The sequence below is a fragment of the Neopelma chrysocephalum genome, unplaced genomic scaffold (genome assembly GCF_003984885.1).
Source record: "Neopelma chrysocephalum unplaced genomic scaffold, ASM398488v2 Primary Assembly neopelma1_65, whole genome shotgun sequence".
Classification (NCBI taxonomy): domain Eukaryota; kingdom Metazoa; phylum Chordata; class Aves; order Passeriformes; family Pipridae; genus Neopelma; species Neopelma chrysocephalum.
The window spans coordinates 3,527,386-3,540,526 of record NW_020897722.1 but is presented as its reverse complement, the minus strand read 5'-3'; the positions used below and the strand labels follow the sequence as shown (position 1 = coordinate 3,540,526).

The window sequence follows — 13,141 nt, the reverse complement described above, 5'->3', positions numbered from 1 at the left end:
CCCCTGCTGAAGAATCCACAACCGATGAAGCCACAACACAACTTGCAGCCTGTTTTGGTAGAAGAGTTCCATGTTCAGTCCATTTCTTCATGGCCTTTCCAATTCCGTCTGCAACCTTTGCCTGCAAGCTGCCTGGAACAGGCGCGTCTCCGATACCCAGCACGGCGAGACTGCAGGTTCTACCAGTGCTTGTGGGTGACAGAAGAGTGTGAGCAAGACAAGTGTGAGCCTTGGGCATGATGAACCATTTGGAACTTCCTCAGGGAGCTGCAACTGCAGCAGCAAACAAAGGTTTCGGGGAAGCACATGGGTAAAAAGGGACACGTGCTCCGTGGAGGATCCTGAGCTGACTTGGGGAGCACAAGCACTCAACAGTGTCACTTGATTCTTTCCATCCTGGTGTTGGAAAATCTGCCACTGCTGTGCTGCCCTGATGACAGCAAGGATAGGAAAAGACCACAGGCTTAAGAGGAAGTTTTGCATTACTTTGCCTAGATCTGCTCCAAGGGGCAAGAGACAAGGCCATGAGCATCTGTGGCTTGTACGTCACCAGCAGTGGTGAAGGGTTCAGAGGAAATAAGAGGAACAGGCTTTTGGAGGAACTGAGACATGACAGGAGATGAGCATGTTTGAGATCCACAGGACACAAAGTCATTTTAACCTCCATCCAATTCACTGCTGATGTTGTTTTTTTCAATATTTCCACACAGGATGCATTATTTGCCATTTTACTTCGCTGTGATTTGCATCAGGCTAAGACTGACACTGCAAGCTGGGAGATCACTTCTGGGGATCATCAGAGGATCCAGAACTTTTAGATACATTCAAACAAATAACCTCAACGTGCTGCTGACACAAGTACCTGTCCAATATATGAGGGAAAAAATGATGTCTTTAAGAAGTCATGAGAGATTCAACCACTGCTCCCTTCCCATTCACACCTTGATGCTCACAGGAATCCCCAGCCTAAGTGATGTTTACCCAGCTATTTTCAGTACTGCAAAACTTAAAAGGTTTCTAATCACAGGAAACACAAGGTACATAATAAATCATAACAGAAGAAGTCCTCTGTCTTGATCTACATCTGCTCAAACTTCCCAACAGCCAAAGAGATGAGCAAACAACAGTCAGGTTGGCTGCAGCCATTTGAAACAGGTAAGTCAGCACCCAGTCCCAGACAAGCCAAGAACTCAGATTGCCCAACAATTCCAAAGCTAAACCTCTCCCAGAGCAATTTATTTGTTGATTAAATACAGCAATTTTTGTCACACCACCCAGATTTCCTGCTTGTAAAAACAGAAGATGTGTTTGAGCAAGCAGGAGATTTCTTCAATACAGTTAAAAAATGGGGAGTAATAAAAAATAAATCCACCAAGTTGCTCAATAAACTGAAACTTCAGTCTCTTCCAGGAAACGTTCCCAGCTCGGAGAGAAGGCTAGTGCATGCTAAAATTTAAAAAGCATTTTGCTGCAGCATTCAGCCTTTAAAATTAAACCCAACAGCTTCTCTCTGTTATTTAAATGATCTCCTCCAGCTCAGAAGGGCTATGACCACGGCCTAAGTTACTTAACTCACATTTCTATTGACTGACTTGCATAAAAATAAGCCACATTAATGACTGAGCTGACATTTGGTATACATCACCACAAAACTCATTTCAGATCAAACATCATCCATACAACCTAAAAATATTTCCAGCCTTCTCGCGTCCAAGAAAAGGATTTTCAGATTTACATTATCCTCACAAACTTTGGTCTTCTGAAGCACCAGCGGTGCAGAATCAAAGGATTAAAAGAACACCAGGACTTTTATTTTATTTTGCCTCTGACTGAGTGTGTTATGTGCCAGGAGCAAGTTAACCTGTAACTGCAGTTTAACTAGCACCGTTTTCTCGTTATGTGCCAAGGATTTATGCACCCACAGACATGGGATTCCTCTCTAGGGATCAACACCGGTCACCCAGAGCAGCTCCGTGGCTCCTCCAGCCCAAGAGATCTCCAAGCACCCACTTGTTGCCTTTGAAAGACTGGATTGGACCTTATTTTTTTTAATAATTCACACAGCAGCCTCAACAAGCAGGAACTGTGTCTCTTCCCATTAAAGGAGCAGGCTCGGCAGCGACCGGAGCAGCTTCCAAAAGCCTTAATCCAGATCTTCCAGGGTACAACACAAATTGGTTTATCCATCCGTGCACCCTCCAGAGGCCTCTCGGGGAGGCAGGACACACACACACAGCCCTGGGTGTCACCTCCTGCACGGGCAAGGAACTTCCAAAGTTGAATGAAATATTTGCCAGGTGAGAGAGTAAGTCGGGGGAAGGAGGGAAAATAATGAAACACACTTTAAAAAAAAAAAAGGGCAAAAGCAACTAAATGAATGTTTTCTCGTTAGGAACTGAGTTCTCCTCCTCGGCACCCGGGAGGCTGGGGGGGGTGTTAAATTAAAGTGAAGTGAGGCAAATTATGAAAGGCTTTGCTGAAAGCCAGTCTGTGGGAGAGGTGGCCCTGGGAATCCTCCTGGGAAAGGTGAAGAGGAGACCCCAGGAAGGGGCAGGGTGGTGTGGCTGGGAGAAGGGGGGGACACGGGGACACCCCCAGGGGGGAAGGTGCAGAAGAGCCCCCAGGAAGGAGCAGGGTGCCCTGGTCTGCTACAGGGGGGTGCAGAAAAGACCCCAGGAGAGGGCTGGGAGGGGGCAAAAGGTGTCACAGGGACCCCTCCACACACAAGGAGGGTGCAGAAGAGACTCCGTGGAGGAGCGCAGTGCAGGGGGGGTATCACAGAGATCCCCCCGAGCTGGGAACAGCACAGAAGAGACCCCAATGAAGAGTCAGGGTGCGTGTGGGGGGTGAACGGCACCTTCCACGAGGGAGGGTGCAGGAAAGACCCCAGGAAGGAGCAGGGCGCCCTGACCTGCTGGAAAACGAGGGGGAGACAGTGACAAACCCCCCCGGCCCCCAGATTTATGTCACCCCAAGGCGGGGCTCAAGCACCCCACGGAGGGGCGGGGGGGCAGGGAAAAAATATAAATAAATAAGAGCGAAGAGGAGGCACCGCGGGGCCACGGAGGTGGAAGCGGAACCGAAAAGCCTTGGATAAAAGTTAAGCAGCGCTGGGAGCTCGGGCCCGGCCGCCCCTCCCCTCACGGCCAGGCCGGGGAGGGGGCGAGGGGAGGGGGGAGCGGACCCCGGGCCCTGCGGCCACACACACACGGCGGTGCCGCCACCCCGTTACCTGTGAGGCGGATCTTGATGCTGGATCCGTTCCGGCGGGTACCGGGATTCGACATCGCGCCTGGAGCAGGAGGAGGAGGACGAAGAGGAGGAGGAGGAGGAGGCGGCGGCGGCGCCGAGCTCAACCGGCGGCCCCGCGCACCCCCGCCATGCGGGCCCGCCCGCTCCTCACGATGCCAGGGGGTCCCTGGCCCCGCGTGTCGGCGGCCGCCGCAGGCTCGTTCACCTCAGCCCCGCGGAGCCCCCCCGAGCCCCTTCAGCCCCCGCAGCCGCCGCCGCCGACGCGCCCGCCCGGCCCGGCCCGGCCGCGCACAACGGCGGCCACGCCCCCGACACGCCCCCGCGCACGCCGGAGGGCCGTGACGTCAGCGCGCACGGCGGCGCGGCCGCGCACGGGCGCCATGATGGGAAGGTCGGGGAGGGAAGGTCGGGGTGAGGCGCATGCGCCGGAAGGGGTGAGGGGAGCGCCCCCTGGCGGGGGGAAATGGGGGAGAGAGGGGGTGGGATGGGGGGTTATGGGGAATGGGGCGGGAATGGGGCTGGGATGGGGGGAAATGGGGGAATAGAGCTGGAATGGGGGGATAGGGGTGCACGGGGGCGGGATGGGGAATGGGGGGGGAATAGAAGTGGGCTGGGGAAATGGGGGTGGCGGGGGGAGGAATAGGGGTGAGATGGGATGAGGGAAACATGGGGGAATGAGGATGGATTGGGGAGGAATAAGGGAGGGATGGGGAGGAATAGGGGAGAAATGGGGGGAATAAGGCATATAGGGCTGGGATGGGAGAGAATGGGGGGAACAGGGGGATAGGGCTGGAATGGGGGGTGTGCAGGGGTGGGCTGGGAAGGACTGGGGGGAATAAAGGTGGAAGGGGGGGAATAGGGAGGGACGGTGTGAATTTGGGGGAGTGAGGGTGCCTGGGGGTGGAACGGAGGCAAATAGGGCTGTCTGGGGGTGCAAAGGTGTGTCTGGGGGTGAACAGGTGTTCTCAGGGGTGTGCGGGGTGCCTGAGGTTGGCACAGGGGTGAATAAGGGCTCTCAGGGGTGGCACGGAGGGTGGTCAAGCACTGGCCCAGGCTGCCCAGGGCAGTGGTGGAGTCACCAGCGCTGGGGACGTTCAAAGAATGAGTAGGTGTGACATTTAGGGTTTGGTGGGCTGGGGGTGTTCAGCTGAAGGTTGGACTGGACAATCTCAGAGGTCTTTTCCAGCCTTTATGGTTCTCTGACTCCAAATGCTCCCCTGGGGCCAGGACACTGGAGGCTTTAATTAGAAAAATTACCTTTTTTCATGAGTCTCTAGAGGGAGGTCGGGCTGCCCTGAGGAAGCATTGGGGATGCAGCACAGCAGCATCTCACCCTCCCTGCTCCACATGGATCCCCCATCCCATCCTACCGGGAGAAGCAGGTACCTCCAGTCCCCCAGAGCAGAGCACCAAAGCCAAAACTGCCTCTCCTGGTGCCTGTGCCCCAGGCAGGAGAGCTGGGGCCAGAGCAGGGCAGCTCCAGTGAGCCAGGTAAGCAGCTGCCTGCAGGTCCCACGCCCACACCACAGCAGCCTCGGTGAGCCATCAGGCACTGGTCCCAGTCCTCCAGCTGCCAGGGCAGGCAGCAGGCACATCCCAACACTCTCCAGGCAAAGGGATGCGCTCTCCTCCTCCTTGCCGCCAGGGCTGCAAGGACAGTGTTGTAACTTAGGGGCACAGCAGTGGGAAGGCCCCAGGGCTCTGTGTAAGACCATCTGTCACAGGTTTATGTCCAGCACATGCAGGAGAAAAGTCAAAGAGATCTGCCATTTCTCTTTTTCTCTTGGTTTTAGGCATCAGAGCAGCAGCAAGGGACAGCCCTGCTTAGCCATGGGAAAAGCCACATGGGATGCTCCACACACTCCAAAGTCAGGGTGGTCACACAGACCCCGGCTCCGGTCTGTGTCTCCACTTACACTGAGGAAGCACCTTCCTCAGATTCATTTTACCCAGTGAAATGTGACCATTCCCAGGTGCCACATCAGCCCTGTCAGCAGCAGGAGAGCACACACACAGCCCAGCCACCACCCTCAGCATCAATCCCCAGGCACAGAGGGTTTCTTACAGGCTTTTTTTCAGTTGCACATTCAGGCACTGCTTTAGTGTGTTTTTAAGGCCACAGTGCTGGATCGAGGAAGCACTTTGCATTTCAGATCCTGGCATTTTAATATTAAAGAAGTGATACTCAGCTCTGGCACCCACAGCTGGGGCTGCACAGCTCCTCCCAGGGCACAGAGCACAGACTTTACTACCAACTCCCTGTTCCCTGGGTGGCCTGCAGGAGAAACACATAAATCCTCTGATGAGCAGGGCCAGGGCGGAGGAAGAGTCTCGGCTTCCTGAAGAGGAGATTTTCCCTCCAGATTAAGCTGCCTGTCACATCACCTCCCACTGCAGCTGAGGAAGCAAAGCCCTGAGCCCACCCAGGGTCATTTTGAAGAGCCAAACCCCACAAAGCCGGGAGGGAAAACTGCCCCCTCATCTCACACTGAGCAAAGCCTTTGAGATGCTTCAAGCCCTGTCCACCAACACTGCAGGGATGGAGCAGTGTCCAGCAGCGTGTTGTGAACCCACAGCACAGAACCTTTGGACTCGAGAGCCACATCAACTCCATCCTCAGCTTCTGCTCACAGACCACAGCTGGAGGGCTTGGAGAGAGGAAGGACAAGGGGCACTGAATGCAATGGAAACCTGAAATATGGGGCCTCAGAATTAAAGGGCAGTCCAGGTCCATGGGCTCCAGGCTGGTGGATGGCACCAGGGGAGCTGCAGCAGAAGTGAATCGTTCCTACTGCACCATCTGCCTCTGACAGCTTCCCTTCCAAAGGACCAGCATTTACTCAGCAGCTCCCACATCCAGACTCCAGTGCCTCCATGGGCAAGTGAAGCAACACACAGCAAGGACAGTGACCCACCTTCCCCTGGCTCAGCTCCTTCTCTGCCAAAAGCATCTCCTCCTATAGAGGTGATGGAGTCTGCAGTAGGGTGAAACCCTTCTCAGAGCTATTTCAGCTACTCCAAGTCAAGCCTAGAAGTTTCAGTACAAGGATTTGGTGGCAAGATGCTGCTCTCCAGCAGCTTAATGTACTTAGAAGACATTTCCCACCCAGAAAACATGCCCAGGAGCTCCAACACATTTCTGCAAGGCCTTCAGATGCTACTGGAAAAAACAGGCCCTGTCATTTGCAGCAGCACCTTAAAAGTGGGGAGAAAATAATCAAAGGCAAGAGGTACAAAGCCAGAAGTGCAATTTATTGACAAGTTTCAGAAGTAAAAAGACTCAGCATCTCTGCTCCTCATGAACTGGATGTCTGAGCTCTTTCAAAGCACCTTCACCCACCAGCTCAGAGCTGTGTCATGCTTTAATCTTCAGAAGTTGAAGTCTTGCTTCTCCACTGAGAAATCATACAGCCCATCTTGGCCAGTCTGAGGCTCCAGGTCTGCGTTTTCCTGTGAGGAAAGTGATATCAACCAGTTATAGGGTCTGCATCTGAAAAAAACCTAAGCTTTTTTTTTTTACAGCAACTTACTGTTTTATTTTTGGTTTAAAGATTCAGCTGCTGTAAGAAGCTCTAACAGAGCCCTGGGAGACCAGACCCAAGTGCTCCTGTTCCTGACAGCACACTGAAGCTGCAGTGTCCCTGCATCCCACACACAAAAGCAGCCAAGCCTATGGGCTGAGACACCAGAAGAGAAGAAAAAAGAGTGGCTGCAGTGGCAGAACTCACTCAAATTCAAATGGAACAGCAACAAACCAGGACTGCTTAGGAGAGATGCTCCCCCTGGCATCCAGCCCCTCAGGAAGGTGCTGGTGTGTGGGAGAGCTTCCCCCACAGTCCCTCAACAGGGACATCCCACAGACCCTGCGCTCTGGGCAAAGGACTAAACCAGGCATTTGTTCCCTGCTGCAATCACATCCAGGCTGAGCCCCAGCTCCAAGATCTGCCAGACCTTTAAGCTTCTTCCCTGATGTTTTCCCATCTGCAAGACTAAGGCTGGGACCAAGCATGGCATCTGTGACAGTCACTGGACTCTTGCAGCTCCTAGCTGGTGTCCCAGCCTCTTTTTCCATAGATTCATTACCACGAGAAGGGTCAAGTAATCCAAATGCAACCTGAGCACTGTTATCAGCTGAGTAGGAGGCTTCCATTCATAGTGACAAGCCAGCTCAGCTCTGAAGGAGGAAACTTCTCCACATTTGGTATTCATATCAGCAACTGCAGTAACTCCAGCTGATGCCAGTTTAAATTCCAGCAGCAAGATGCTATCAAGGCACCCATGTCTGTTGTGCAACTCACAACAACTTGGAGCTTTCACAGACCTTTAGAAGCAGCTAAAAGAAGCTGCAAGGACTACTCCAGCCATGTGGAAGTCTCCTTCAAAAGCCTATTTCAGTATCCTGTTCTTTGTTCCAGTGCATAACAGCTTCATATTTTCAGTTGAGAAACAGCAAAGGGTCACATACCTCACCAGAGAAGTATTTCTCTATGATGTTCAGGGCAGCTCTGTAGACTATGTTGTTCTCGTGGTTTTGCAAGTCTTCAATTTTCTCCAGACCATTGAGCTCCTCCAGCAGCAGACACAACTTCTCTGTCTCTCCCAGCTTCTCAGCTGCCTGTAACATCAGGAAACCAAGCAGGAAAATAGAACATTGCATCAGTAACAGGTCTGAAATGGTCTTTACTGTAATTACAACCCTGATCTACAAGTCAAAAGGATCATAGTCCCTGAATTTACAGTCCCTACCTGATGCCAGGGATATGGCTGTGGTGCCTATGGAACACCAGTCCCTGCTGGGACAACTGCAGTGGCTTGACTGCCAAACAAACCAGCTGGCAGGAGGTGAGGAGGGAACTTTAATCTTGTCAAGCCCTTTGGACAACCCAAGAACATCCAAGAACAAGCTAGACAACATGAAAACTATCTCTTACTCCAAAAATCAACAGCCACTGTCCTAACCATGCAATGTGAGCACTTGGCTCACACTCCTTGCTGCTCTTTTGGGGAAGGAATTCAAGAGGTAAGAGGTCTTACCAGGAAGAGATTTGAAATGGTATCCAGGATGATCAGGATAGTTTTGCTGTCCTTGGCTGAGAGCAGGTTGAGCAGAGGTTTGAGGACCCCAGAATGGACAAGCTCCACCACCTGATCCACTGTTCCTCCAGTCGTGATGTTGGCCACTACCCACACACCCTCCTTCTGAGCCTTGAAGTCACCCTGGAAAAGCAGCACAGGGAAGGCATTCCCAAGCTTTATCATCCCTCCAGGATCAGTGTGAGGTGAGAATAGTCCTTTCCCTTGTACTCAGCTTGGACTGACCCCCCGTTTCCCAGCCCTTCGAGGACACCCAGCAGAGCTGCCAAGAGCAGCTCCAGGACATGTTTCCCTGCAGGTGTACTGACAAGTCTGAATGCCCAGGCTGTTCCAAGGACCCCAACAGCTCTGTAACAGCCTGTTCAGGTGGCTCTCGGGGCAGAGTCCTTCACGAGTGAGACACCACAGACCTCAGGAACCTCAGCAGAGCTTCCCCACCCCTTACCGTGTCGAGCAGCTCCACCAAGGGTGGCAGTAACCCGCAGGTGATGAGCTGTTGGATCTGCTGGGAAGACCCCGCTGCAATGTTACTGAGTGTCCACGCTGCTTCCTTCTGGATCCCTGGCTTCGAGTGCCGCAGGAGACGGGGCAGGACAGCCAGGACACCGGCATTGATGGCTGCCTGGGTCTGCTGGTCCGTCCCTGTGACCACATTCCCAACGGCACGCAGAGCTGGAGTCTAGACAGGGATTAAAGGAGATGAGGAGAGGCCTTACCTCAAGGGATACATGTCAGAAAGTCCAGCAAGATCCCTCACTAAGTGCTTGATCCCTCAAACAAGGAGAGCATTGTGGGTGAGCGCTGCTTATTTACAGACCTGTCGCCCTCCTGTTTGCTCTAAGCAGCTTTGGAGTCTCTATCCAGCCTCCAGCCACAGCGAGCTGGAGCAGAGCAGTGGCCTGACAGCCCTGCAGGCTGAGGGGACAGCAGACCACAGGTGCCACAGAACAAGGAGATGTGCCTTCCCTCCCCTCAGATGTTTCTACATTAAAGGGGCCAGAGGATGGAGATTGCTGATTGTTCCCTACCATAACCATCAAGTTCATGCTGGCCATGAGTTCCACCAGCCTGGGGAGAATCCCCGTGTCCACCACGATTTGGATGCGGTCGTTGGAGCTGTCAGTCAGGTAGGAAAGAGCCCAGCAGGAGTCAGTGATGATTTCCTTGTCCTCATGCTGCACGAGGCAGATGAGGACAGGCAGTATCTTGTGCACTGCATCCAAGGGAGGGTAGGGGTTCTTGTTCCTGCAGAGGTTGGACAGTGTCCAGGTGATGTTCCTCAGGAAGCCGACCTGAAACACAAGGGAGGTGTAAGATCCCCACTGCCCCCAAGAGCTTCTCAGTCCACCTAATGCCACCCTGTGAAGGTCCTTCTCCCCCAGAGACAGAAAGCAGTGGGACAGGCACCATTGCAGAAGGGCAGAGATAAGCCACAAATCCAGCAGTTTAGAGCTACCCAAAATGCAGCAGAAGGAAGCTTGAAGAGCAAGTTCAGCCCTTCCACATGCATATGCAAGTCTGCCTCGCACCAGTTTCATCTTATTCCTGGGCTGAGATAGTCAAAGCTGGATAAGAAAGCCAAGACTGGAAGGTATCACATTGACTTGGAGACTGTCTGCTTGGCATCCCCAGCTCTGTGCATAGGCAGGGCCATAAAAGCAGTTTAGAGCAGAGCCTCATTCAATTATACAATTGTTGGTTGTTGTGTTCAACACAGATGACAGACCATCATTCCCCCATCACCCAAGTGATTAAGAGCTGTTAAGCCAAGAAAATGGAGGTTATTTACTGGAGTTACAGGTGACACCAGAGCCAGCAAGGGAGGAATCACATCATGACTGATAAGAATATCTCTGTAGAGAGGACCATCCCCTGTACAGATAAAGGGTTGGTTATTGCATCTGCCCAAGTCACAAGACAGTCAACAAACAGCAATCAGACCTGCAGTGACCAGGCTCCCCCACCAGCCACACACCATTAGGCATTTCCAGGTGGGAAGGATTTACTGGGCAGGCTGGAGTGCCAGCAGGGCTGGGTGGTGGCAGGCTAACCAGACACAACCCATTCTATTCTCCCTGCTGACCACATTAGGGGGTTAAACCATCTTGGCAGGATGGAGTCCTGCCCTTGGCTTTGGCCAAAATCCTCTCGCAGGGCCCACACAGGATCTCAAGGGCTGCCAGGCCACACCAAGGGGCTGAAGGGTCAAGGGGTTCAATAGGGGCAGCAGCTTGGACACAAAGCTGCAGGGAGAGAGGGCTATGGTGAGGGGCAACAATATTTTATCTCCACAGCACTGGCTTGGTCGGTGACCCTCTGTGTGCCCCCACACCTCTCCTCACCTGCAAGGTTGCCCAGAGCCCACACTGACTGCTCACTGATGTGCATGTGTGGGGAGGACAGGAGGGAGATGAGGGCTGGGATGGCACCTCCATCCACCACGGCCCTGGTGTGCTCCGAGGTGCCAGAGGCAATGTTAGTCAGTGCCCAGGCTGCCTCAAACTGCAGGGTAGCATAGTCAGCACGGCCCAGGAATTCCACCATCCTGGGGATGATCCCCAGCTGGATGATCTGACTGATGGGAGGGTCCTTCTGCCTGGACAGCATTCTCCTGCAAGAGAGCACAGCCTGCCATGAGAAACCCTGTGTGGGGCCACCACAGCCCATAACCAGGTACCAGGCTGTGGCTTGCAGGGGAAGCATCACCTGTAAGAGATGACAGTTCAGCACCCCACCCCAGCAAACCTCAGCAGAGGGGTTGCCATAGAGAGGGAAGACACAGCTAAAGATGCTGAAGCAACAGCAGGGTCACTGTTGGAGTGCAATACCTCACACATCCTTTCAGGACCATGATAATATTCCATGCCCCCTACCTGGCAGGAGTTTGAGACTGTGATAAAAATATATGCCATGTGTTCTCTTCCAGCCTGGCTTTGCCACTCCTGGGGTCAGGAGCACTGGCCAGCCCAGCACAGACCAGAGCTCCAACAGCCGTTTTCAGGCTGTTTTTCCAGCTTAAAGACAAACATGTAATCTCTCCTGGACCCTCAGGAGTCATCCCTGCTGCCAGCTGGGTGATGGTGACACCCTGTAATCCTTCCTACAGCCACCAACAGTGGGGACAGTCCCACTCAGCACTGACACTTACAGAGCCAGGCTCTCCACTCCTTGGCCTGCCCAAGCACTTGGCTCTTGATTTCCTGCAGGATCCAACGTGATCCCTGGCACAGCACAGGCACAGCAAGGGGGGCAGCACCAGGAGCCACAGCAAACCCCTCAGTTGGGTTCAACCCCACAAGTCCGTGCTACAAGCACTGCCCAAGACTGTGACAGAGAGAAGTGTGGCACACAGGGCACACAACAGGCACCAGCTGAGGTTCCCCAGAGCAGTTTGGGTTACCAGCCTCCTTCCCTCTTTGGCATCTCTCTAGAGAGCTCCTCAAACAGGAATAAATGCCTTTTGCCACCAGGACCCACCTCTCCCTCATGGCCCAGGCAGCCAGGCACATACCTGGTGGCCTGTGTGGCCAGCAGCTGCAGCTTGGGGTCATTGGCATTGATGCCTTCCACGATCTCCTCCAAGGACAGCTGAATAATCTGTGTCACAGGGAATGATTCACAGTCAGACGGGGAGCCGGGACTCCCTCTGGTTTAATCTCTGCAGTCAATCAGCTGTCTAGACCCGAGTCAGTCACCACTTCATATCTAAGCACTGTCTATTCTTTATGCAACACAGTTTCGAGATGAGGCAGAGAATCCACAAAAGCCTTCAAGGCAACTAATGCTTATAATCAAGCACTGAAAGAGTCCCTGACACACCATAATGGGCCTGCGAGCTCAGTAATTACCCCTCGCTGTGCAGGGAGCCAGACAGGAGCTGTGCCAGCTCCCAGTGAGCCAGAGCACCAGCCTGTTCTACCTGCCATCAAGGGAGGCCAACAGGACACCATCTCCATGAAAAATAGCAAAGGCAGAGGCCAGGCAGTCTGAAACACTCCCCAGCACTGGGCATGGCAATCAGGAATGGCACCAGATACTCAACCCAGGTCACGCCAGCTGGACTTGGTAGTGGTCTAAGTAGGGAATGATAACTACTGCACTGATCCTGCCCAGGTGCAGAGGACCCAGCACTCACCTCACATGTCCTGTTTTGTCCTGGAGAGACATTATCACCCTTCACATGAAGGGACACATTTCTGCGCTTCAGGATCTGCTCATCCTTCTTGGCCTTCCTCAGCTCAATGCTCACCTCCACCCTCTGCATCCGCAGGGCCTGGAGGGGAGAGGGGCACCATCCCAACAGTCTGCATCACCCCATTCCCCAGGGAGTTCATCTTTGCAACCTTCTGCCCCACATTTCCCACGGGAGGAGGGCAGAGAGCCAGCATCTCCTCGCTGTGGCCTGGAGGGTGATGTAGGAGATGGGACAGAGTAAATCTCTGCCTCGGTGCCTCCCAAGGACATGGACTGCTGGATGAACTGACAACCAGTGGGGGTTTGTAAAACTAAATTTGCTGAACTTGAAAGGCAAACCCTCATCTCCTCTACTGGCTTAAGGCAAGCTGACAGATCCCATGGTCTGACATCCCATACCAGCCCCCGCTCCGCAGGGATAACTGCTGCAGAGAGCTCAGCAGGCTGGGGCTGAGCCACCCCCTTCCCCAGCCCAGAGTCACCCACATCCCCCCTGCCTGTGTCACCAGACTCCCTGCAGCCCAGCCAGCTCCACATCACATCTCAAAAGCCACCTGAACATCCCAGCTGGCAGAGCCATCCCCCTGCTCCCCCTTTGCTA

At 53.6% G+C, this 13,141-nt stretch overlaps 2 protein-coding genes across 8 annotated transcripts in view; both read right to left on the bottom strand.

Moving 5' to 3' along the window:
- SMURF1 (SMAD specific E3 ubiquitin protein ligase 1) overlaps positions 1-3,398 on the bottom strand; it is a 45,562-nt gene extending 42,164 nt beyond the window's left edge. For 2 of the 4 annotated variants that reach the window (XM_027683560.1, XM_027683561.1), the window contains exon 1: positions 3,233-3,398. In XM_027683560.1, the coding sequence (XP_027539361.1) occupies positions 3,233-3,287 (55 nt within the window). In that variant the 5' untranslated portion in view covers positions 3,288-3,398. The remainder of the gene's footprint in view (positions 1-3,232) is intronic. The other 2 variants (XM_027683562.1, XM_027683563.1) reach the window with 1 other exon arrangement.
- A 3,085-nt stretch (positions 3,399-6,483) lies between these two features.
- KPNA7 (karyopherin subunit alpha 7) overlaps positions 6,484-13,141 on the bottom strand; it is a 49,505-nt gene continuing 42,847 nt past the window's right edge. For all 4 annotated transcript variants that reach the window (XM_027683467.1, XM_027683472.1, XM_027683468.1 and 1 more), the window contains 9 exons: positions 12,482-12,619; positions 11,858-11,943; positions 10,689-10,957; positions 10,136-10,218; positions 9,375-9,638; positions 8,792-9,025; positions 8,287-8,469; positions 7,718-7,867; positions 6,484-6,702 (listed from right to left, as the gene is read on the bottom strand). In XM_027683467.1, coding sequence (XP_027539268.1) covers positions 6,622-6,702; positions 7,718-7,867; positions 8,287-8,469; positions 8,792-9,025; positions 9,375-9,638; positions 10,136-10,218; positions 10,689-10,957; positions 11,858-11,943; positions 12,482-12,619 — 1,488 coding nt within the window. In that variant the 3' untranslated portion in view covers positions 6,484-6,621. The remainder of the gene's footprint in view (positions 6,703-7,717; positions 7,868-8,286; positions 8,470-8,791; positions 9,026-9,374; positions 9,639-10,135; positions 10,219-10,688; positions 10,958-11,857; positions 11,944-12,481; positions 12,620-13,141) is intronic.